The sequence below is a fragment of the Pteronotus mesoamericanus genome, unplaced genomic scaffold, assembly GCF_021234165.1.
Source record: "Pteronotus mesoamericanus isolate MK-2021 breed Mesoamerican mustached bat unplaced genomic scaffold, CSHL_Meso_final scaffold_85, whole genome shotgun sequence".
In the NCBI taxonomy this organism is placed as follows: domain Eukaryota; kingdom Metazoa; phylum Chordata; class Mammalia; order Chiroptera; family Mormoopidae; genus Pteronotus; species Pteronotus mesoamericanus.
In genome coordinates this window covers 30,200,575-30,228,090 of record NW_026555329.1, presented here as the reverse complement: position 1 = coordinate 30,228,090, position 27,516 = coordinate 30,200,575, and the positions used below count along the sequence as shown (strand labels likewise).

Below are 27,516 nucleotides of genomic sequence, written 5' to 3'. Positions count from 1 at the left end.
TAAACACAAACAATGGGCAATCCAAATTCTAAGTGGCACAATTCTACTGAGAAGTTATTCCAAGTGAATTTTCTTCACTTTAAGATTTATGCCATATTATATACTTTGTGCTTCATTAACACTTAACCTCATTTTTGAGTGGATTTGTTTTAGATATTGAAGAATATAAAATGCATGGAAGTACTATTACTCAAACCTAAAGAAAATATATCTGATAAGAGTTTCCTTAGTTTAGGAAATTGTCAACGTTAATTTTATTCAAAGAGAAAAAATGTAAATAAATCAGTCAAAGGATAGACACAGGTGTGCACACACATGCACAAAACCTGTCTTTGATAATCTATTGGCAGGGCCAATGTTACATTGTAATTATTGTTTTCAGCTATATAGTAACTCCAGAATAAGAAATATATTTGATTTTTATCAACAAGGTATAGTTCCTATTCTAAAGCTAAAAGTCTTTTGGATACTGTTGACAGTGCCAAAATATCTGAAATAAAACTTTTTCTAAGCAGTGCATTTGTAGAACAGTATTAAATAATTTTACAATCTGAATACCCCTCGTTATCATATGTTTGAACATTAATTCCAAAGGCTTTCTTCTTGCCTGATGAAGAAGCCAGAGAGACAGTAGAGAAGGCAATGAATTATTTTCCATGAATAATTTTCTCTACCATCTGTTAAAAATTAATTGACATTTTTCACTTATTATATAAAACACATATGCAGAGTCAGCCATTTGTGATTTGATTTACAGTTTTCTAGGCTATATCTCTCTACTTTGGATTTGACAGAAAAACAGGAAAGGCTTTGCCAATCATTTTTTAAAGAATTAAAAATATAATGTTTCTATTGTCAGATGATTATAACTTTCTAACTATGCATTCTTTATTTTGAAAATGATTCCCCATCTAGCATGTGCTTTTTTTCCATTTGCTCTCATTCATTGTCTAGTGATTCTGAAATGCTTGTTTTATCAATTTTGAATGCCTTTCTTTTTTTATTAATTCTGAGAATTAAGCTAAGAATCAGAAAACTGTTTTCTAGCTGGCTAGACAAGCTCCATTGTGCAATGCTAACCAATCCCTCTGCTATTCTACAGAAAAGCCACTATCTTTAATTCTGCTAGGCCTGGAAATTATCTTTCAACTCTGTGTCTGGTTTTACTTTTCTTCTTATTCATTTGTTTGGACTCTAAGATAGAGTTCATTTAGCTTTTGGCACCATTTTTAAGGACGTCTCGCACACGTGGGTGAGCCCCAAGGAATGGCACTGGGGCAGGTAAAGATTAGAAAGTAAATTCATTTTAATTTGAAACAGCTGGGTGAGGAGATTAACATGGATTCGGTTTTAAAGCTCTACCTATCTATAATTAGGTCGATTCATTCCCAAGAGTAATAGATTTCACAAGAGAACCCAAACATTTTGTCCTAATTCTCAAACTTTTTTGGCCTCATTAAATTGTGCTGTGTATCTGCAGCCTCATTCATCAGTTCTCCAGACGTACCTCGTCATACCTACCTGGGTGCTCTGAATGATTTCTAATGCCATGTGGATGAAAAATGAGTGTAAACGGAGGACTCAGCCGCCATGTTAATGCCAAACAAGAGGCTTGGGGAAAAGTGGGATTCAGAAAGTAGTTTTCAGGTGTTTTTTAAAAGCATCAAACTTTCTTAATGATTTTGTAATTTTAGTATTTTTAAGCTACAAGTGAACTTCTTTTTCAAAGAGCAAATTTTAAATAAAGTTATCAAATACAGAATTTTTAAGAGTATTAAAATCTATATCTATTCAAATCTATCAAATTTCATTTTTATACATTGGTTATTTTTAATAGTTTATTTTTGTTGTATTTTTTTCATTACCATTCATCCCCTTTATACCCTCTTCCGCTTCCTCCCAGCCCCCACCCCCTTCACCATCACCACATTATTGTCTGTGTCCATGAGTTTTTGGTCATTTGAAAGATGATGTGAGTAGTGAAATTCTGAGTTGATAAATTTATGATGTAACAAATATGAATTTCATAGGTATGGAATTGGCTTGTCATACATCTCCTTGGATGACAAAGACAGACACCTCTCTTCCCTACCAGTGTCTGAGGGCTGCGGGGTTGGTGGGTTGCGGGAGGCTGGGTCGTCTGAATGAGGAGTGCAAGTTAGAAAGGATTCCTCAGTTTGTCCGCAGCCATCTGACACTTCAATATGAGAAGCTGGTGAAAAAAATCTTCCTTATACATATTCTAATTTATACACATTTTTAATATATTCATATATGTGCTATATGCACACAAATGTTCTTAACACAAACAATTAACTATAAAAATGTTGTCTGAACAAAACACAACTACACTCAAAGGTAGAAATGAATTAAAAGTGTTTGTTTGCCATTATCTATTTTCACTGTTAGAAGGTACAGAACATGCAAACACCTGGAGATGAATACGTGTTCATTTGACAAACTTTTCCCATGTTAGAAAAGAAGGAAGCTATTGAACTGGAAAGTGGACTGCATTTTCAGTGTGGGACAGCAGTGTTTCCAGCAATGTAATTCTTACTTGTCCACTTCAGGAATCTATGGTCTGTATCTCTCTCAATCCCTCCTCTTTCACAGATCTCCATCTGTTACATTTTCTCAGTTTTGTATCAATAAACTTTCCTTGTCAATGTATCCCCTCACAAACCGATAACATATAATAATTAAGTAGCTTCTCAATCTTTAAAAAATTGATATACACACACACACACACACGTGTGTGTATGCAACCTGACCTCAAGTGACTGTCTTACTTTTCCCCAATATTTCTTAGCAAATTTTCAAATATTTAAAAAATATTTTATATTCAGATTTCTTCTTTCTCATCCCTCATTTACTCCTCAACCACCTGTTGGCTCTCATTCATACCACTTTACTATAAGAGATTTCATGCCAGAGTTACATATATGCTCTCTTGTTCCTGAAGAATACAATGAACAGAGAGAATGTTCATCCTAAATAGATATAAATCTATGTGGCTACATCTGTATATGTAAGCATGTATATATATACACATATATATGTATAAGTGTGTGTATGTGTATACCTATATATGTATAAGTAAGTACTCTGCTATATCTACTAAATTAGAATCACAGATAAAGTATCTCATTCCAAGAACATCTTAATTTTTATGTCAAATAAAAATAACATTTATTTAAAATCATAGAAACCAAGTGCTAACTACTAAATTTTCAAAGAAGCCTTGGCATCAACAGAGTGTGTGTCCTTAAGAGAAGTGTGTGTCCTTAAAGTATAGAAGCCAATATATTAACAGAAAAAAAGCAGGATTGTTGAATATGAGAGATTCATTAATTTTACAAAAATAAATATGATATGAATCATTTAATATGTGGTGTAGCATGTCACAAAATGCCTTTGTTTAAAAAATTGAGTTCCTATAAAAGGTGAAGGGGATGAGGAGCAGTGTTTCTAGAAAATAATATTTAGATTGGATATTTTTAGAATGTACACATAGAAAAAAATGGCTTTAAACTAGTAACTCCTTCATTTATTCAATCAATTGAACAAACAGTAAAAATAGAGGGTAGACTACAATTGAATAAGAAAAGGACATAAAACCTTTTTATTTGGAAAAGAAAAAAGAAAAATAATAAAACTTATGATAAACCTCTGAGACATTGTTGTGCTAATCCTGGATGCAGAGTTTTGGAAGAGAAAAGAATCACAAGTTTAAATGGAAATAAAGGACAAACTGGCAGTGACCAGAGGGGAAGGGGGAGGGGGTTAGCGGGGGACAGAAGGGGGAGAGGCCAGCCAAGGGACTCTAAGGGAGGACCCACGAGCACGGAGGGCGTGGGGGGCTGCCTCCGGGAGTGCGGTGGGGCAGGGCCCGGGAGAGCGATGGGGAAAAGGCGGGACAGCTGCAACTGAACCACCATAAAAAAAGAAAATAAATAAATAAAAAAGAAAATTACTTATCACTTCTCTCTTTATACATTTATATTCTTCTATTTAAATTTGTTTAAAAAGTGTGAAATCCTTAAAATTAAGATACATCTTGGGCACACATTCTTATATAGAACATAAAATCGATTGCCGTATTCACTTAAGAGCCTCTTCCTTTATGAAGAAAAATATCTAGAGGTGACCAAGATTTCCTGGTGGATGGTTTGGAAATTATAATAAAGGAAGAGATGATTTATCTAACCTTTTACCCTTAAAAATGATACTATTCATATGGCTTCTATACTTCTATCATAAAACAACTAAATATACTTAAAAACTAACTACGAGATGTTAAAAGTATCTGGAAAATCGTAAAAGTAAGATTAATTGGTAGAATTCTGAGATACATTGAATTTTGGGTTAAACTTTGTTTTGAGTCCTTCAAAACATGGTAATATTGTATTACTTAGAACATTTAAATAAGCTGAATATTCCTTGCCCCATATCATGTTTTGTAATTATAAACTTGTCCTATGAACAGAAATAACGTTTCCAGCTTTTGTTAGTCTCAATTTATTGTCATGTATTAAGAACTATCTTGGAATCTATGCTCTCTGACAGATGCCTAGAGTTCAATGTTAAACAAGATTCTGAACCTATCTTGTAGGACCATGTAATCGAGAGAGGGGACAGAGGATAGACCCCAAGGGTAGAGTACAGTGTAGGGGACACATAAACCTCCATACAGTGTGCTATAGAATCAGAGCACAAGTATCTAAACAAGCCTGAGGGAGGAGGGGTGTGTTAGAGACATCCTCGGTGTGGGAGATTGCACTGAATAGGAATAATGAGAAGTCACTAAGTAAGGTATCTTCCCATTACTTTTAATTCTGATCATTTATTTTAAAGAATTATTTGTGAAACCAAGTTATCATTTGAAAGTGTTTACAGTCAACAGTTCAGCATGTTTACCAACTTTTTCAGAAGGAACGACTTCTCTACATCATTAAATAACCAGATACATAGAAAGAAATGATAACTCCTGCAACAAACATGACAAATGACATACTTACAGCATATGCAGTATTCAAAGAATTGAGTATTAAAAAGATTTGTGATTAACTTGAAGTATACATTTTCAATTTTTGGATCATTGTCAGATCACATATAGGCTAAGAAGCACCTAAGAGTGTTTCAGTGTTTTAAAAAATTTTCCATTGATTCTTATTCTATTTTGACTATTTTGCCTATAAATCTAAATATATTAATCTATATATTTCTCTCTGTCTCTCTCTAAGTCTATACCCATAGGACATGCTTATTGATTTTAGAGACAGAGGGAGAAGAGACAGAGAGAGAGAGGCGGGGGACGGTGGCGGGGGAGAGAGAGACATTGATGTGAAAGAAAAGCGATGATCAGCTGCCTCTTGTATGCACGCCTACTGGGGACTGAACCCACAACCTAGGCAGGTACCCTGACCAGGAATTGAACGTGCAACTTTTGGTTTTGCAGGACAACACCCAACCAAGCCAACTGGCCAGGGCCGTATGTTTTTCTTTTTAATTCTTCGAATGCATATAAAACAATCCATTTAGAGAGGTGTGGCTAATGATGAGCCACACCTCTCTAAATAATGAAAATTCCAATGAAAAGCAAAGCAAATTGGCCTTTTATTGTACTGTGTGTTCTTGTAAAATTTCTGAAACACAAGAAATAGCTTATAATTTATTACTACTATTATTGGTGCATCCTTCACATTTTAGGAAACCAAGTTGAAAATCATTGTTCTCATGAATTGTGGAGGCAGTCAGAAAACAGAGATGAGTTGACAGTAGGACTGTTAGAAAAATAGGTACAGCTGATATTTTCTGCAATATCAGCAAGGTCAGCTACATGTCCCTCTATAATATTGTTCTCTGCAGTCAAGCAGATATTGAAACAAATATATTCCAACCTTGACACTCATCTTCACATTGTTTTCTTCTTGATATAGTATACCTATAAAAAGACTTGTCTAAAATCTTTTTTTGAAAGGCATGGGTTTTTAAATGGAGATGTAGGTCATGCTGTTGTAAGTTACTTTTTATAAATCTACAAAATAATGTCTATGGATATAGTCTTTTATTTACAGGAAATTTTAGCATTACTATACTTATCTTTAATAGTTAAATAGCATCATAAATTTATCATAGAGAAGCTTGAATTGTACCTATTTCTCCATTGTCTTTTGGGTTCTCTTCCTATAGCATTTTTTATATCAAATTGATGCAGAAGAACCAAGTAGGATTCCATAGGTCCGAATTATTTTATTAGAAAATTAGTCATAAGGTACTTCTGAATCTCATAAAGATATTACGTTTAATGATTCTTTTATTCAGCCTTTGGTTTACAATGCATGAGCTGCGTGACTGCCATTGTCTATTTTTCTCTATACTGCACTAGTGTTTTGTATTTTTGTTTGTTTTGTTTTGACATTTGTATCCAAGGACATGCTTATTGATTTGAGAGGGAGGGGAAGGAGGGAGCAAGAGAGAGAAAGAGGGAAACATCAATGTGAGAGAAACATCAATCAGTTGCCTTTTGCACACATCCTGACCAAGGACCAGGGACTGAACCTGCAACCTAGGCACGTGCCCTGATGAGGAACTGAACCCATAACCTTTTGGTTTATGGGAAGACACTCCAACCAACTGAGCCACACTGACCAGGTCTGTGCACTGGTGTTTTTTATTAAATATTTCCCCCACTTCCCCTGACCCACTATCTTTTTAATAAAGACACATAAATTAAAATTAAGATGTTATAAAATTACACTTACTTTTTTGTCTTTGTTGTATTTGGCAAATATCTCCTGTGCTCTCTCTTCTCCTCCATCCGTGAACAACATGATAATCTTATTGCAGTTAGCTCTGGAAACATTATACTGTAAAAAAATATATATATATATATACATATACCATTCATAATAAAGACTAGAAAGTATAAATCATATGAAAGAGTGTGAACAGATTGCAAGTAGTTAGTAAAATATATGCCTGATATGCATATTCTAAGAACCAATTTCTGGGTCAAGCCAAGATCACTCACACACAGAGCCTTCCCTTCAAGCCCCGCCCCCAGACATCCAGAGGTCTCAACTTCCTTCAGGTCTTTGGTCAAATTTCACCTTATCAGTGAGAACTTCCCTGAAAATTACATCCTAAATGCAATTGCCTTCCCAGGTTATACCTTTCTTCACAGCATTTTACACTCTTTTTTTTATATACATACACACACACACACACACACGCAAACACATTACATATTTTATTTGTTTGCTTCTTGTTGGCTTTGTGTTATTGAATATACCGTAAGTACCACGAGGACATTAAGTTTTGTCTGCTTTTGTTCAATGTTGTTTCCTTTCCAAGATAAGTGCCTAGAACATAATAAACTCTCACTGGTTAATTAGTAGATTTTAAATTAATTAACAGTTATGATGTTGATTTTATGCCCCTATAATTTATACCACAAACAATATTTATAAAAATTGTGCATACCCTTTCACACATATTTTCAATCCATTTACATTTTCCTCTCTCCCTTCCCTCATCTTACTTTATTCACTTTACACTTCTGAAATTGTAAACTTCTAGTTGATCCCTAACACCCAATGCTCTTTTATATCTTTGTGAATGCCCACACCTATTCCCAGAATATCCTCTCCTATTCTCTCTCAACACATGTTGTAATCCTGAAAGACTAAATTCCAATAACAAAGCCTCTCAAACTTTCTTTAAAGTCCCAAGAGAGTCAAACATGGGAGAACGATGGATTAGCATTAAAGGACCACTGTAGTAAACGATTGATTTAGAAATCTGGGCTGCTTTGAGGTCTGAAATTATAGTATTTTACTATTCTGAAATGTGTTTCTGCAAAAGTGTTAAAAAATTACACTAATTTATGAACGCTCACCTTCTTTCAAAATGCCAACCATCTGGTCAGCCCAGTGCTGTCAGTGGAGATATAAAATAAACCTAATATGAGATTTTAACTTCCCAATAGCCATGTTAAAGAAAGTAAGAGGAAATATCTGAAATTAATTCTAATAAAACATTTTATTTAACCCAGTCATCTAAAATATTATCAATATGAAATCAATATAAATATTCTTGAGACAGTATTTTTTCTTTCATGCTAAGTCTTCAAATCTCAATGTGTATCCTATACTCACAACAAACACACTTCAGTTCAGACCAGGCACATTTTTAGTATTTAACAGAACATGAGATTGTGGTTACCGTATTGGATAGCACAGCCCTGGCCTTTAAATTTCTAGTATGTATTTTTAAATCCTTAATTCTCCTGCAGTGTTTAAGTTTGTGGAGGTCCAAGCTCTATCTTACTTTTCAAATAAGATAAGTCCCATTTCCTGTTTTATAAGCTAATAAAGACAACATTTTGCTTTACTGATAAAAAGATCCTGTTTTATATAATCACACTCCAGGGACTGGGCCATTAGAACATTGGCCGCGAGAGCCTTCATCCGAGCATTGTGAAAATACAAGTATCTGCTAGTGCAATTTGTCTCATTCAAACGTGTTCTTATTTTTGAAAGCAACTGTCTGAAAATTTGACTATACAAAAAATTACATATTTTATTATCAAAATACTTTTGTGAAAGGTGTTGAAATCCCTTAACTAAAATTATTTCCCTGGTTTGTCTTTTTTATCTGCATATTAAAAATGGGCAATATAATATGTATCTAAAGGACTGTCTCATTAAAGTGGTAAAGTAAGTAGAGTTTCTATAGCAAGCCTTGGTTTCCTTTTGGAAGTTGTGTAGGTAGTTATTACTGAATACAAATATCATTAAGTTAGCACACTGGGTCCTGCTGACCATTGTATATTTCTATAAATAAAATAATAAAGTCCTTTCCCAGGAGAGAAAGATATAAAGACATGCAAAAATGGAAATAAAATGTTCTGTTTTCAACATGACTTTTCCTAGGAGTAGCCTTCTCAGGACTTTTGATAAAGCAAAGTATATTATAGCATCTTTTCAGTGGACATGCAATTATCTAAAGAATCACACAGTCACAACAGTTATACCTTACTAGCTTGCAAGAAATTAAGTAAAAAAAGGAAAATGACTATTTTAATAAAATTATAATTTGAGTTGTTAATTTACTTTAATGTGTTATTTTGTAACCTGCTTTGTTGGATCTCTGTATGGCTAGTGCATAGAGCAGCATCTATCACATATGTACTCAATCAAAATTTTCTGAAAACTGCATCTCAAATATTGAGTAATATTATATGAAATGCTACCTGAAGAATAATTCAAACAGTAATTTAAGGTTTGCTATGGGATAAATGCTATGTCTAATTCTATTTGACATTCACTTCAGTGATTTTAAAGGAAAACCTTGCAAAGGCATACAAAAAACAGAGAATGGTACTGCATGATAAGGGGAAGATCAGATATCTCTGAAAGACATAACAAAATATGCTCCAACTTTGAATAAGGCAGACCAGGGCATTTGGGAAAATTATTTTAAAATGAAGAAAAGTAATATGTAAGGGATGTGTGAAGCAGAACATGGAGATTTACATCAGGAAAGACAAAGACATATTAAAAATCATTTACAATGGTGATAAAGGCAGCACTAGAAGCCAACAGGAGTAAAGTTCTATTTAATCAGCAAATAGTAATGAATCTGGGAGTTAATGCGGCCTCTCTAATGAGACTGCCCCTGAAATAGTACATTAGCTTGAGACACCTTAGCATTTCACAGTTGAAACCTGAATAAGAGGGAAGGAAATGAAGCAAATTAATGATACTAAGAGAAACTATTAAACTGCCCAGATCTAGAAAACTCAATTATTGACTCCAGAGAAAATAGTTTTTATTTAAAAAAATCATATTCCTTTTCAATAGAAGGAATCTAGCTAAATCTAATGGTCAGTTATGTTTGAATTTCAAAGTTTTAAGTTTTCATATTTTTATTAATTAACATAAATCATTTAACAAGCATGAATTTTACCAAAGATAACTTCCCTAGAAAACTGAGGTGCTGAACTGCTTTGCTTTTTTGTCTCTACTTGCTTATCTAATGGCATCTAATAAACATCCCCACCTCAAACTCAACATAACTGAAACTGAGCTCTTTCTACATTAACAGTCCCTCTATTTATAGTTCTGTGCCATCGTCTACTTACTATTCTAGTTCAGAGAAATTATAGCCACCCAAATCCCGTTCCCCACTTCAGCAATCTCTTCCTCCGTCCAATTACCACGTTACTCCCTAACATCTCTTCACTACTATTCCAACACCAGGATTTCCACAAGAGCTTAATTAGAACACTAGCTAAGCATGTCATTTTCATACCATAAACTTTCTATGTGCTCCTAAATACTTCATTACTCATGGTCTTTACATCTCCATCACTGCTCCTATATTGCTATGTCCCTGCCAAGCCAAACTGCCTGCAATTCTTACAATGTTCCATGTAGTCGGACATACTTCCGTGCCTTTGTCCATGTAGTTCTTTTTCCCTTCTCTCAAATACCTGCCTAGATTCTACTCATTCCTCAAAATCCTGTTTTCAAAGAAATGCCATTCTTTCCTGAACTCCTTCAGGTAGGCGGAGTCCCTCCTCCATGTTGTGCCAGTAACACACTCTAAGTGCCCTGTAATGGCCCTAACACATTGTCCTAGGGACGGTGACAGTGTATTCTGGAGCTTCTTAAGAGCAGATGTTCTTGATTATTTCTCTAATTCCAGTTCTAGCCCATGACAGGAAATTGTGAGACAATAAATATTCGCTAAATGAACAAATGAATGAATCAACTCATCAGACATTTCGAAAACTGCTTCCAAGACTCACACAGGGAACGACAAAGTCAAATTTTCAGAAAAGGCCACATGGAAGGGCTTATTCAGTGATTCAGCAAATATGATAGGAATTATGTGCTGATGTTACACTGGCCAGGGGCTAGTCGTTAGAGAAATACTGATCTTGACTCTAACACCAGCCCAACAGCTTGCATACGTGTGATGTTTGCTGGGTGTCAGATTCTGTAAACAATCTTGTTCACAACTCTCTGGTGAACACGTCATGGTGAGGTGTGTTGGGTGTCAGATTCTGTAAACAATCTTGTTCACAACTCTCTGATAAACACGTCATGGCGACCTCCACTGTATGAGTGAAGAAACCAAGGTACAGAGCTGTTAGGTCTACAGGCTCGCCCATAGTGAAGATACAGTCACTGGAGAGATACAAAACTGAACGATAGCTCCTGCTCTCAAATTGTATAAAGCGAAAAAGATGGCATGGCCATTTCAAAATACAGTCCTGAGTGAGACACCTGCAATAATATGCATCGGGCAGGAGGCATGCCAGAGTCCAATGGTCTAACTAGAGATATTGGTGGGTGATTTGTTCATGGGAATGTTCCCTGAGGAAGGAAATCCTGCTCTGGGCCTTATCTCCCCATTCAACTTACTGTCTACCATTTGCACGTTTCTGTACATTTAGAAACCATTTAAATACCCAAAACAGATGTTTCCAGCAACCATTTGATGATTAAAAGCACAAGTTTCCTATAAATACTGTGGTAGTTGAGATAAGAAAAAAGAAATGATATTCTAAATATGCCAAATAAGCTTGAGTGCTTATGCAATATTAAATTATTACTGTATGTTTTTAAACATATTTTGAAAATATGATAGAAAAAATATTTAAAATGAAAGGAAAATATAAATTGTGTATGCCTTTTGAATTTTGATTTAAAAATAAACATAGTTCAAAGATTTCTATTGCTTGGACAAATCTGCTTTCTGAACAATGAAACACTGTTATATAACCCTAGATAGCATTGACTATCAGGATAATGAAATTAAGTTACTGCAATTCAATAATAAAAGGAAAAAGGGATGGTACTGATACTTACATTGAGCAGCTGTTCAAAAGCAAAGCTAAAGCCCTTCTTATAATCTGTGATTCCTTTTGCTGTGATATTATTCACGGCATCTTTCAGTACTTTCTTATTTCTTACATTTGCTTGTACAAGGTGCTGAAAACAGCTTACATCCTGGGCATTGCTGTTAAACTGCAAAAGATAAAATGGTAATACATAAAGGAACATTAAAATCAACCATGAAGTTTTGTTGAATATATTATTTATACTTCTCAGTCCCAATATATTGCTTTCTCTTTAAAAAAATATAGAATACATTGGTAACAAAAGTACACTAAGAAGCAAAGGATAATTTTCATCTAAGCCCCAGATTCATAGTGTAACTCTGAGCCTGTCACTTACCTCCTGAAGCCTGGTTTTCCTGATTAGAAATTTGGGATTTGAGTTATATGCAGCCTCCCAGCACTCAAATTTTATGAGCATTTAGACAAGGTAAATAAACAAACAAATAAATAAATAAAATGCACTGATATTCCAGAAATGATATGGTGATGCCTGTGCAGGATTGAGGGAGAAACTGAATATTTTACTTGCCCCTCATAGGGAAAAGCGATGTGGAAAAATAGTACACTGAATTAAAGGAAGGGAAGTTTAATAATTTTGAAATTTGAGAATAAGAGTCTTCCTATAGGGGTTAAAACAGAAAAGCAATTTGAAATTGTCCAGAATACCTAGTGGTCTTTTAGAACTATCGTTCTAGAGTCCAGAGGTTCTAAATAGAATTCAGCGAAATCTGGGAGGCAAGCAAAGGGCAAGAGATCACCGCACAGAGTTACTGTTGTTAAGTGTTGTGTCCATGAACAACAAAGAGGCTGTTAAGGGAAGAGGACAGAAACTCCAACCATACTTGCCCCAAATTGAAAATTTAAGAATGATCACCAAAGTAATTTCACCAATCTCATAAAAAGTATTCACACAGCTCATTGGATATTTCCAAAAAGATAAGAACAATAGGAGTACTGCAATAAGATTCAGAATACTGAATGAATAGGATCACCTTCTCATTTATTAGCTTTGCTATTTGTGTAAGTCCTTTAGGATCCTGGAGTTTAGACTGTCACATCTGCAAAACGAGAATAATGAAATCATTCTTGCTAGAAGGTAGAGGGCTTGCCTTGTAAAACTTGAAGATATTCTTAGATCAAAAACATATAATTAAATGATCCTAATAGGTGAATTACAAGCTAAAACACAAATTTTGTGATTACATATTCCTATAAATATAATGCATCAGTCTTTTTCCTCTGAAGATCACTGCAGTCTAAATATGAGGTGCACTGCACTTTTGTTTAATCCATTAAGCAACTAGCAGTCTGTTATATGTCAAGAATCATAGTAGGTGATAGTTTTGTGCCCTCAGACAATATGCAAACTAGGCATGTATGTACACACATTTTTATTTGTATGTGTGTAAATACTTATATTGTGTTTCCTATGAGCTGCATTTACTGTTTACTCTATTAATATTAATAATTCCTCTTGGAGAATGCCCTATAAAAATCAGTGTTACTAGTATCCATGAAGAAACTTAAGCATAGGGAAATTAAATAACTTGTTCATAGTCACATAGCAAATAAATGATAGAGTCAGAATTCAGACTAGCAGTTAGACAGATGAGACTGAGATTTTAACTATTCCCATACCACCTCTCAATATATTACATTAACTTATTATTATTTTTGAAAAAGAAATATTTTGCTCTAGGATACGATATCAGAGGCATGGGCTGTAATTTAAGTTGTGAGCAGTTAGGGGGGAAATTCTCCTGAAAATGGCATTTCCTGTGATTCCAGAGAAATGTTTCCTTGAATGCTGTGGAGGGAGAACATTCCAGGCAAACAGAACAACATGCAAAAAGACCCTGATGTTGGGGGATGGGGGAGCTTTTAGGGAAACATAAAAAAATAGTTTAACTCAGTCTCATATGAAGACAAATGATATAAAATGAGTTCAGGGAAGGAGGAAGGGGCTAGATCATGCAAGGTCTAATGGAAATGCTGAAGAATTGGGATTACATTTTTTGTCTAATAGAAAGTCATAGAAAGATTTTAAGCCAAATTCAAAATAGCATAATCTGTAATTTTGAGAGATCACCCCAGCTTTGTTTGGGAAATGGAATTAAGGTGAGCCAAATTTAAAGGAGAGGGAATAATTAAAGGCTAATGAGGTAACCAAGCAGAACATATCATTTGGCTTTGTAATTTGTAGAAATGGTCAGAGAAGAAGGGATTCCAGCTCTATTTTGGAGGCAGAGTCAATCGGATGTGGTGGTGGACTGGGTATAAGATTGAATAAGAGAGCGATGTCCTGAATGACTCTCGTTCCGACACGGGCGTCTGGATGGCTGGGTGACTCGGGGAGCGACGAGAGGACGGGAACACTAGGGCAGAGGAGCACAGAGTCTGCGGAGGGGGAGTTTTCAATATAAGTGAGCTATGCAAATGGGGATATCAAGAAATCAGAACATTTAAAGCATGAGGCTCAGAAGAAGTCTTGGGTAGAGTTAGAAAAAATTCTTCAGCATAGACATTTGGTTTAGCACAAACCATGTGAATTAAAAGTGAACTAGGGGAGGAGTCCTTGAGAAAACTGAGGGAGAGTTAAGTTGTCATGGAGGCAAGAAAGAAACAAGGTATTTGGACTGTCTTGGGTGAAGAGAGATAAAAAAAGAGTCCTCAGTAAGTGACATTGCAAAAACGTCTCCGGAAGATGACACGGCAGTTCAGAGATGGAGATGAGGACTCACTAAGCTCATTCATGCTAGCTATGCAGGCAGAGCCCGGCAGGACGCACGGAAGAGCAATGGAAAGTGATAGCGTGGGTCAAGGATCACCGTCAATGCACCCTGGCTGTGAAGCAGAGAAGAAGGTGGTACCTATAATGGTAAATGTGGGGTCAAGTAAAGGCTGCCTTAAAATGAAGGGTCTCGTCCTGGCTTGTGTGGCTCAGTTGCTTGGAGCATTGTCCCATAAACTGAAATGAAAGGTCACAGGTTTGATTCCCAGTCAGGGCATATACCTAGATTGTGGGTTCAGTCCCTGGCTGGGGCATCTGTGAGAGATAACCATTCAGTGTTTTTCTCACATCGTGTTCTTCTCCCTCTCCCTCTCTCTCCCTCCCTTCCCCTCTCTCTAAAAATCAGTAAGTATGTCCTTGGGTAAGGGTAGAAAAACAAATTAAAATGAAGGTTCACTAGAGCAAGAGAGGACTGATATTAAACATCAAAGAAAGGAAAAGACAGGAAATAGAAAAGAGTTGAAAAATAAAGTTCTGGTGAAAGTGGGGAAGAACGGAATATAGCCGGCATCTATAAAAATGACCGTTTAGGACAACAGGTATTGACTCCACTGTTGCAGGAAGGAAGAGTGGGAGCTGAGTACAGGTGCTGGGTGAACATGGATTTGGTGTTGAAAAGATGATCGTTATTACCTGTGTCTTTTGTCCCCAGTAAACAATGAGGCAAGGTCATCAGGATAAAGAGAGGAGATGGTTTGGAGAGAGTGAAGATTAAATAGTTAAGTAAAATGTTCCGCACAGATAAATAATTTGAGTTCTTTCTTACTTTTACATTGAACACTAACTACTCTCAGGTACATCATATATATGAGAACAAAGCTCCAATATATTTTCCTGTTTTCTGTAAATTTGAATGTTTAAAGCTCAGTGTCTTCGGTTCCAAATCTAAATCCCACTGCTCATTTCATCACTTTCTGTTCTTTCATAATGAGACTCAATCTTAATCTACACGTTCTGTTCTGAAAATAAAAGAATGTGAGAATTTCCATGTTAGAAAGTAAAAAGAAAAAATAGTTTGCCAATATATTAATAGCAAAATGTCTAACCTTAGAGAACTGTTAGCTATGGTTATAGGAACTATTATTTTCTGATTTAGTTAAACCATTAATCGTGATAAAATTACGGTAAGCAGAAAATGAGCATTGAATAATGTATTGACCTGAGTCTTCTAATTGGCCTTGACCTGCTTTTAACACAGAGAAGTGAAACATCTCATTAAGTCACTTTAACACAAACTGATTAAATGTAAATTCAATTCATTAAATCCAAATTCAGTGTGTATAGCAAATATTACAATTATATTCATAACAAAACTCATAAATAATGCAGAGAAAGAAATAACTTACAAAGTATAAGTCCCTATAGCAAATCTTATTCTCCTAAGGAAAGGGATCACAAATTTTAAAAGCCTGAATTAGATAAGTATATATTTCACAGACATCTGATATTCATCTGCTTTTAGAACAGGAAAAAAAAAGTTTATTTTTATGAACTGAAATTGCAGTCCTTGTAACACTTGCCTGGGTTCTATTTCATAAACCACATATTTAATATACAAACCACATATCTACTAAAAGTCATAGGGCAAAAGTTTGACAACACAGCACTATAAAACTCTGAAATAGTATGTGGTGAGTAAAAATAAGGAGCCTTGCTTTTGTCATCTATTAAGAAAACACATCATATAAAAATGTATTTTTAACTAACCCTGTGGAGTCAGAAATTCAAGTTAAAATCACACTGATTCCTTTCCTGATCCCCCAACATTCGACTAAGTGGGTCCCTTCTAGAACTGCTGAGAAAAATCTCTGTGAGCACCTGAGACAGTGAAGTATGTGGGGCGACGTGAGCATCTGGTTAGAGATCACAAGGGGCTTGGTAACTGCTCCCGCGTGTGGACATCCGCTCAGTCCCCGTTTCCCAGGCCGGCCCCTGCGGCCTGCGGCGCTCTTCCTCTCCTCTACAGCCGGTGTCCCGCTTAACTCGACGCTGTTCCTTGTAAAAGGCTCTCATAACCTTCCCTGACTAGGTCAAATCACATCATTATACGCACTCCTAAGCCTAGATTTATCTTTTTATAGAACATATCACAGTTACAATTTCATATTTCTGTCACTGTCTTGACTGACTGGATTAGAAGCCAATATGGTCAAAGAAAATGGGATCCCACCACTGCATCTCAGACTTGGCATATAATAGGTATGCTCTACAGATTTACTGAATATATGTATGGAGTTTAGGAAAATTAGAAGATGGCACAAAACTTTAATCAATAATTAAGCTATAGACGTATTAGCGTAGAGACTGTACTTTAGCTATGCAATATGTGTTTATACTTGTACATTCATAATATAGTCTTTTCAAATAGACACTATTCAAATAGTGAAATGAAGATGCATGTAAGTCACCTAGCATTAGGTCTGACACACAGTAGGTATTAAATCAATTGTATCACTTAAAAAATTATTTTAGTATAAACATTGATATACTCAGTACCAAAATCAGAATGGATTCCTAGATGCGTGAGATTCAGATAAATAAACAATATCTGCTTTAGTGAGCTTCAATTACAGTTCACTAATAAGATTATATGTGTCCCTCAAACATTAGTTTAATGTTTAATATATTCTGAGATAATAATGAAGAGTAAATTTCAAAGAACCTTTCTATTTAATATCAGAGTCAAGTCACACAACAAATTAAAAGATACTCTAGGGCTAAAACAAATGGTTAATTTCTCAAATGAATTAACCTAAACTCTTGGCTTTGTAAAGACAGTATCTATTTCTGCTGTGATGTCCACTGATGAATAAGAAACCATTCCACAAAATATTTGAGAGCGGCTCTGCTGCCCTTTGTATTTCTTGGGATACAAATAGTAAAATGTTGGCATTGTCCCAAGATGCACCATAAGTCAAAGAAGCACCAAGTTCCTGAGAAGCAGCCTCATCTAGGAAGGGCACCTTGGCGTGGGATACCAAGTTTCCCTTTGAGAAGGTTAGTGGGCTCAAGTAGTTTTACCCTAAAACATTAAGAATTTTTTTAAAAATCCTGAAGGTAACATTCTTCCACTTAGAACGGCTAGAGAGAAGCGGTCCATTTAATATGTATCTGACCATACAGCACGCCTTTCATTTCCATCCCTTCACCTCATCCATGGATTCTAAACTCCTATGAAGGCAGACCGACTTGACTTTGTCATAAAACATTATTTAACAGGCAAAATGAACATAATTTATAATTCCTTGGTTTTTGAAAAATTGTTCTATATTTAAATTATTCATTAGAACATGTTCTAATAATCTTTCCTCTCTCTTTCTTTGCACGTAAAAATGTAGTGCAAAATTGTGGGCTCAAGCTGTGTAGGTGATCAGCAAAAATAAGCACTTAAATCCAGATTGGCCTGCTATGAAACATGGACTTTTTTAAAAGTTACAAAATATGAGTGAACTTCTTTACATAATTTAACTATAATAATTTATATCACAAGTTTAAATTAGGTAAAATAATTTAAATGAAATATCTAAATTAATAAACAATACACCTTGCATATGAAGTACAAATTATAGTATCAGAAGCTAATCACATTCTGGACACCAGATGGCGATGCAGGAAAAAAAATAAAAGGAAAGTGAACACAAGCTATGATACTCAAAATCTTGATTAACTTTTATTCCCATTAAAATAATTTCTATTTATTTTGAATTTTATATTTTTCACAAGAAATTTATAAACTAGGAAATATTTTAAGAAATAAAATTGTTATCCTCAAACCCTGAGAAAATAGCTTGATAATACTTATCCATATACATATGCACATATTCCTAATTAAGAATGATGTTAAGATTCTTTATCTATTGCCAATTTACCTTCCAGGAATTTTGAATCAATTTACAAGATATGTGTAACAACCTTATTTCATTGTAATGAGCACTTAACACTTTTATTGCTAAATTATAAGTAAAAAGAGTGTTTTAATTACTTGAACTCACTGATGGCTAAAAAGTAAAATGTGTCTCACATAATAATTTTCATGTAACTTTTGAATTTTAAGTCCTATTTTTCCATTTTGTTGATCAGCTTCCAACTTTAACCTATTCCTTAGGATTTCTTAAAATAATTTTATGCTTAGAACACTATCTACCAATCAAGTAAAATATTCATTTATGGTCTTTACTAATATTTGATGACTTTGCTTATTTTACATTTTGGTGTTTAGTCATGTTGAAATTTATTTTCCCCATTAATATGAAGTGGCAATTACATTGGGTTTTTTTTCCTTAAAAAGCCAATTTTAATTTTTATTGAAAAATTATTGGTTCATGATCCATTCTTTACAATCAGTTAAGATTTGAGATATGTCTACAATTTTTATCCCTTTACTCTTTCCGTTATTTCATCAACTTTTTACCTTTAATATTAATAATAAAAATAGTGGCCAACACATATTGAGAATCACGATTGTGCCAAGATAAGTACTTTATATGTATCAATTCAATGAACCTTCATCAAGCTATGGGTTTAGTTTTAATACGGTTTCCATTACACAGCTGAGGAAATGAGGCTTAGAGTCACACAGCAGCCAGGAGTCACAGCTCGACTTCCTACCCCAAACACGTGACACAATCTAATCTGTGGTGTCTAATCATTCTCAGTGTCTACCAGAAGAGGAAGCTGCCATACCTCGTCACATTACTTTTTTCTCAACTGTCTTCTTATTGAACTTTGGAACTTTTTTTTTAAATTAAAATTGCATTTACCATTAAACTTGAGAAAACCTGACATCTTCACATGAGTCAGCTTTTCATTCCAGGAAAAATTGTTCATTAATTCTACATTTATAACTATGTCTCCATTTCAATTCTTCTACATAGGAGGACTGTTTAGGAGTTATCCATCAATGTAATATAAAAAATAGAGACATTTATCAAAGGAGATATAAGATACAAGTAACATTGTACATAGAATAATACCACCTCAGTCCCATTCAAGGTAGGCACCTTGGGACCTCACACATTTCTTCAAATCACCGTCAGCTGCCCCACTGTATTTTCCCAAATCTCATTAACAGTCTGAAAGCTCCTTCCTTTCAGAGGTGATTTTAATTTTGGGAGAAGCCAGAAGTCACAAGGTGCCAAATCTAGGCTGTAGGTTGGTCGAGTCACCTGGGTGAATTGATGTTTTGCCAAAGAGTTTTGCATAAGATGTGATACATGAGTGGCTGCATTGTCGTAATTAAGCTGCCAGTCACCATTTGCTCATAGCTGTGCCTTCTGAATCGTCCAAATAGTGTCCATGGAGGAATGTTCAAGCTTAATGCAAAATTAGATGCAGAATTTTTGCTCCGCTCTATTAGTCATTTTGAAAGTGATGGCCACCATAGTTCACATGCTCACTGAATGGTGTCTACCACCCCACTGACTCGTACAATGAAGTTTGCATGTATGCATTTCAGTCCACTCTCCTTGGTTGCCGGGTTACATTGATATCACACAAATTGTTATCATTATATTAACAATGGCTGGAATTTTTCTGGACAGACCTCAAATATCACTTAGGTTCTTTCCTTTTCTAAAAAATTCAGGCCTTACATATATTATTAAAAGTATTACTAGATCAACAAAATTTAAATTATAGAACTATTACCACTCAGAACTGTCAGAAATCAAATTGAATGGAATTCTGACAACTATGGAATTAAAGAAACCACTTCCATCCAGATTGATAGGAGGGGTGGGGATGTGGAATAGACTGGTCCCACACTGATGTGTGGTGGGTAAAAATCTGGGAGGGATATCTCAGGAGCGAAGAGTCCCAGCCCCATAGCAGGCCCCCCAACCTAGAGTTCCAATGACAGAAATATAAGTTTCCATAACTTCTGGCCACAAAACCAGTAGAGATTGAGCTGGTAGAAAAACTGCTGGAGTTCCAAGAAGTTCCTCTTAAGAACCCACATACAACTTACTCAGACTCACTCCCTCTGAGCTGCAGCACCAGGGTAGCCGCTTGGAAGGCACCAGTGACATACAGGAAAGAACTGAAGTATTTGGCATTAAAGAGAGAGCTGGGGGACAGCTTTCTCCCAGATGGAAAGGCAGGCAGAGCCACAGAGCCAGCAGATGAATGCCACATCTGAGACTCCATCAACTTGGTTAACACTGTTTGCCTGGCCCCGGAGATCCCCAGAGACTCCATCCCCTAAACTTACAGTTTTTAACAGTAGCTTTTCCATATAAATTGCTGGTCTTGGCTCATACTGCACCACTTCCTAAGTCCTTTTAAATAAGAACAGCTGGCCTCAGTGAATCCTAGACCTTGTAACTCTTGCTAAAAGGCCCCAGGCCCGGCACTAGCAACAGCCAGCCTAGATTCACAGGTTGGCTTCATCCGGAGTCTCTAAGCCCAGAACAAGTGGCAGCTATATCAGATTGCTCTAAAGTTCAGGCAGGGCGACCCTGGGCAAAACACAGATGGAGGCTGACCTTGGCCTGCACCACTCAGGAAACCGAAGGGCCTGTGCACCCAGTGGACAGCTACAGCCCATATTGGAGCACCCCGCCCTGCCCCTGCACAGCTGATCCTCCGCGGAGGGCAGAGGCTGGTGGTCAATGATCACAGCCAATCCTTGCAGCTGACTAGCCTGTTTAAATCCCCCCCATTGACCTGCCAACAGCAACCAAGGCTCAATCACAAGAAGAAGGTGTGCTCAGCCTGCACGAAGAGAACATCTTGAGCTTGGGTGGTAGGGGAGGCTATGCCACTGGATCCTACAGGACAGCTACTACATTAGGCCGTGATACCAAGCCAGGGAGTCATAGCAGCTCTACCTAATACATAGAAACAATTACAGGGAGGCTGTCAAAATGAAGATACAAAGAAATAGAGCCCAAGTGAAAGAACGGATCAAAACTCCAGAAAAAGAATTAAATAAAATGTAGGTAAGAAATCTATCAGATGCAGAGTTCAAAACACTTGTTATAAGGATGCTCAAGAAACTTAGTGAGGACCTCAGCAGCATAAATATGATTGAGCCAGAAACCAAGGATAAACTAACTGAAATAAAGAACAATTTACAGGGAAACGACAGTAGAGTGAATGAGACAGAGAATCAAATCAATGATTTGTGACATAAGGAAGCAAAATACAACCAATCAGAACAACAAGAAAAAAAAAAGAATCTAATAAAATGAGGATAGTATAAGCAGCCTCTTGGACAACTTCAAGCATTCCAACATTCACATCATAGGGGTGCCACAAGAAGAGAAAGAGCTAGAAGATGGAACTCTATTTGAAAAAATAATGAAAGAAAACTTCCCTAATTTGGTGAAAGAGAAAGACATGCAAGTCTAGGAAGCACAGAGAGTCCCAAGTAAGATGGATGCAAAGAGGCCCCCTCCAAGACACATGATAATTAAAATGCTAAAATATAAAGATAAAGACAGAATATTAAAAGTAGCAAAGCAAAAGCAGTTAGTTATCTCTGGGGGAGTTCTCATAAGACTGTTAGCTGATTTCTCAAAAGAAACTTTGCAGGCTAGAAGGGGCTGACAAGAAATATTCAAAAGCATGAAAAGCAGGTACCTACAGCCAAGATTGCTATACCGAACAAAGATATCGTTTAGAATCAGAGGGCAGATAAAGAGCTTACCAGACAAGAAAAAGTAAAGGAGTTCAGCATCACGAAACCATTATTAGATGAAATGCTGAAGGGAATTATTTAAGAAAAAGATCAAAACTACAAAATATAAAATGGTAATAAATGCATGCCTGTCAACAATTGAATCTAAAATACAAACTAAGAAACCAAGAAGAATGGAGACAGAATCATGGCTATAGAAAGCGTTTTGATGGTTGCCAGATGGGAGGGGGATGTAGGGGAATGGGTGCAAAGGTGAGTGAATTAAGAAGTACATGTAGGTAATTATAGAATAGCCATGATGTAAAATACAGTGTCAGAAATGGAGTAGCCAAAGAACGTATACTCATGACTCACGGACATGAACAATGCTGGGGGAATTGCCTGAGGGAGTGGGGGTTGTTGGATAGAAGGGGGCAAAAGGGAAAAATTGGGACAACTGTAATAGCATAATCAATAAAATATAATTAAATAAAAAATAAAAACAAAGTGAAAGTATTACTAGGAAACTCATGAGTTTTGCTAATATAAGTTTGATTTTAATTTCTATTATTAATCTCTGTTTAGGAAAAAGCAAAGGGTGTGGTCACCGGGAGTTAGAGACACCAAGGATATCTTTGCTAATGGCACTTGGCCACTCGTACATGCCTGTCCTCAAACGAATGTTGCTACTTCTCAACACTGGATGCTGTTTTGTGGTGTCTTGGGTTTACTGTATAAAAACATTAATTTTGCTATAAAAACCTTTCCATGTTTTAAATGCAACTTAGGAGAACTAGGTCTAGTCCAGGTGCTGCCACTAATAAGTATCAACAGCCACAACTGACTCAATGATCTCTTCTGACCTTTAGGTTTTTCCTTTCTGAAAGGAAAAGGGAAAGCCCCTCAAATTCTAAAATCAGATCGTTTAGATCTGATAGTTTTAACTACCATAAAAAATTACATACATGAGTAGGAATAATAAATTCTGTACATGTCAAAAGAAAATGACAATAATAAAATAGTAAAAATATTGATAGTGTTATCAAGACAAATTTGGTTGCCTATAAACAATTGTCCATAACAACTTTTGATATGTTTCCATTTTTAAACAAATTTTTCAATTAACTTGAATTATAATATATGCAAAATTCAGTCTACTGACCTTCGTGAAACAGTGAATGAATTTCTGCATCAGTCCCAAGTGTTGCTTTAATATATTCTGTTTGCATTTTGATACTGACAATGTTTAAACCTCTTTAATGAATGCCTTTAAAAGAATATCAAGCAATGGAAAGTGTGCTAGTCTCTTGCTCTTTTGCTTCAAGAGTAATTTCTATTTAGATTCCCCACATACCTTTACTTGATGTTTATATTTTCTCAATCATGTTATAATCAACCACTGTGCAAAACTGATTTCATACTTCTCCTCCAGCCAGAAATACGGGCAGGGTTTTCTCCATCATTCTTAAGATATAACAATCATATGAGTATTATTTCTGTTACAAATATTTTTTCATATCCCTGTGGAAATCAGGATGCCAGCTCCCAAAGATGAAATTATAATAAAATGACCAAATGATCATATACTCTTTATCCTCCTTCTTTTTACCAATACTGTAATGCAGAGCTGACCAATGTGTTTACTATTTTTACGTTAGTTGAAACTAATTACTTGGAACATCTTTCCTAGTAGAAAAAAGAGCAATTGCAGTGATGGCTGGATTTGGTTAAAGAACACAAAGAAAATGACATACACGCCTAATATATTTGCAGACCAGAGATCCTGCAACACTGATAATACATGTGAAGATGACTCAAGTCATTCAAAAACACAAAGATATATGTATTTACTATTTGAAATTTGTTATAAAATTCTGGTATCTGTGTAGCACTTTTTTCCCCTAGCACTGTTATGATTGACAAAGAAGTAGAGTCAATTTAAGAAGGACCATTACGTGCCTTGAAATGTACTATATACAGTAACATTTGAGCAAAGCAGTGTCCCTGCATTCAAAGAAACATCTGTTATTGGCAAAAAGGAAGTAGATACAGAAAATAAACAAAAAATAAACACGTACATATACTACCAAGTAGAGAGAAAAGCTATAAAGAAAAGCAAAGGGAGGTAAAGTGATAGGCAATAATTGAAGTGGTAGATTAAGAAAAGCTGGAAAAGTATTGGAGATACGGTCACCAAGGAGGGTCTGTCTGATTAGGGAGCATTTGAGCAAAGCCCAGAGGAAAGTTCGGGTATATGCATGCAGCTATCTAGATTAGGAAGCATCAAAACTCAGGGTAAACTGAAGTGATTACTCATCTGTGAATCTCTATAAGACATAATCCTAACAAAAAAAGAAAGATCTGTTTTAAAACAAGGTTATTAACATTACCAGAGAGTTCTTTTAAACATAAAATAGCATCTGGGATCAACAGAAAATCACCAAATAGAGTTGAGGGAATTATATTCAACCTAACTCAGTTCCATTGAGATCAAACATATGAGTATATGAAGTCTGTCCCAAGAAAGTCCAACCAGTGTTAGTACAATGAGAATGGTGTGCGAAACATTGATGTAACCTGGCAGCCAAGGAGAGTGGACTGGAATGCACATGCATGAATGAGGACAACTAGTGATTATTCCTGACGACTAATGAATAACTAGTCCTGACGACTAGTCAGTGGGGGTGATAGACACCATTGACTTAGCCTGCGTACTGCAGGACCATCACATTCACAATGGCTGATAGAGCAGAGCAATGAATCTGCATCAAATTTTGCATTAAGCTCAAACATTCCTCTGTGGAAACTATTTGATGATTCAAAAGGCCACAGCTATGAGCAACTGGTGATTGGCAGCTTCATCTCAATAATGTGTCTGCTCACGCACCACATCTTGTGCAGAGTTTTTTGGTAAAACAACAAATCACCCAGGTGACTCAGCCTTGCTACAGCCCAGATTTGGTGCCCAGCAATTCTGGCTTTTCCCAAAACTAAAAGCACCTTTGAAAGGGAAGAGATTTCAGGCAATCAATGAGAATCAGGAAAATACAATGGAGCAGCTGATGGCAACTGGGGGAAGTGTATGAGGTCCCAAGGTGCCTACTTTGAAAAGGACTGAGGCATCATTGCCCTATGTACAATGTTTCTTGTATCTTCTATCTTCTTCAATAAATGTCTCTATTTTTCATATTACATGCCTGGATACTTTCTGGACAGACCTCTAGTGTATATGTATTTGAAATTTTAAAAAACCTATAGCATATGGCATTAATTAATAAAAATAATAAATAAAAAAGATACCTATATAGTGCCTAGAGTTAAGCAGGAGAGATTTCATGTGGAGTGAAAAAAAATTTTGGAATATATTTTCAAGGGTACAATAAGCATGAATCATCTAACAAAACACTAGAAAAGTGAATTAATTGTAGACAAAAAGCAAATGCCAGTATTTTTATCTGAAATTTATAAAATAACATGCAAATTGGCACACTGACAAAGCCCTTCACAATGGAACATACAACAAAAAGATTTTCATGTGTTACTGCATGTCTTCAAGCTCTAGTGTAGACATGGAAATTCTTAAAATGCTCTTTTAGTCCTCTAAGAGTTTGCTAAAATGGGATTTTGCTATTCAAAATTTAAGATAAAGTCTATGCATTTATTAATAAATATCTTAGTATCACTTTATATTTTAACTTCCTTTGATTTTATACCTGCTAAATAATTAGTAGCAAATATGATAGTTTAATTTATTAAAATAACTGCTAGCAACTCTGCTAATGCTAGATTGTTCAGGTGAGCCCTAGCCCATCTCCTTACTTTTACTCAAAACGAAATGAACAAATGTACTTTGAAAAATTTTACCCAATTGTAATGACATACATCTGTGCTTACGGAGCATGGATTCTTTTCCTAGACCTTCAAGCCCCCAGCAAATAAGTCACTAAGTTTTATATTTTTAAAAACAATTGCTTGGTTTTAAAAGTATTCCCTCTGCTTCACCTTAAGTATTATTTTCCTACTTCTAAAACTACAAAATGCAACTAATTTTTAAGTACCAACAGGCACCATATAATTAATGGAAAAAATAGTTGTCATGCTTGTCAGCACCTTCCTATAAACTCTCCTTTACTTGCAAAGCAATTAAGTTATCCCCTGGCAATCCTTCTTTTTCTTTTTTTAAACTAAATAACCTTGACTACTTGTCCTGTTATTATAATCCCTAAATTTGTCCTTTATTTCAGCCTTTCCTTCACAGTCTATAATTTCTTTTGTGTGTGACGTAAGTGAAGATAATTTTAAAAAGCACCCATCTTTACTTTTAAAAAGTATATGAGATGGAGCTTTTTTAATGAACTTAATTTTACTCCTTCGTGTTTTTTAATACCATCCTCCAAAAAGCAAATGCCTACAACATAAAAACATTCATAAATATCCATAGTAGTAGTAGTTCTATGAAGTACTAAGATATTAAAATCTAAGTCAATAATAAACATGATCACTTATAGATGCCCCAGACAGATGCCCACTGGACTTTGCAAAATGGACCTCCCTAGCATACCCAGACTGCCTGGTTTCCTCATTGCTGAAGAAATCATTTGGGAAACATGCTAAATGCAGGTACTGGGTCCTTCAATCTGGGTGGAATTTGAGATTCTGCATTTTCACCAGCTGCCAGGTGCTGCTCATGCTGCTTAGCCATGACCCCACTTTAAGTAGCAAGGGTATAAACTACAATATACTCATTTGTTGACATAAATGAGATATGAATCAACATAAAGTCTCCTGAAATCTAAATGGATGACTATTTTATAAAACATGAAATAATTCTCCTAGAATTCATTGGTCAGAAAATTGTATTGGCATGCCAAATATCTTTTATGTCACTTCTGTGCTGGCAAAAAGTGGACATGTTTTGGAAGGGTATAAAAAATAACTTTTAAATATAAATTGTGCAATAACTTACAATAGTGCTCATTATCACATGCAGAAAAGTTCCTAAACTAAGAAAACCTTTAGAAGGATACTTTAGAAGGAAAACTAAAATTTAAAGCTCATAGGAAAAGGAATAATCCAAATCATGTCCTCCTTGCAGATACAGTGAAATTCGATACTGAAACTTCCACTCTGACATTAGTTGGTGTTAAACTATCTGGTCAAGTACTGGCAAGTGTCTGAGATATCATCCTACTT

At 35.5% G+C, this 27,516-nt stretch overlaps 1 protein-coding gene across 3 annotated transcripts in view; it reads right to left on the bottom strand.

The window, feature by feature from the left end:
- Positions 1 to 27,516, bottom strand: part of CACNA2D1 (calcium voltage-gated channel auxiliary subunit alpha2delta 1) — a 551,478-nt gene that overhangs the window by 163,226 nt on the left and 360,736 nt on the right. For all 3 annotated transcript variants that reach the window (XR_008528338.1, XR_008528337.1, XM_054564312.1), the window contains exons 11-12: positions 11,883 to 12,041; positions 6,765 to 6,869 (exon numbers count right to left, since the gene is read on the bottom strand). Coding sequence is in view for 1 of the 3 variants with exons in the window: in XM_054564312.1 (XP_054420287.1) it covers positions 6,765 to 6,869; positions 11,883 to 12,041 (264 nt within the window). In the remaining 2 variants the exon portion in view is untranslated. The remainder of the gene's footprint in view (positions 1 to 6,764; positions 6,870 to 11,882; positions 12,042 to 27,516) is intronic.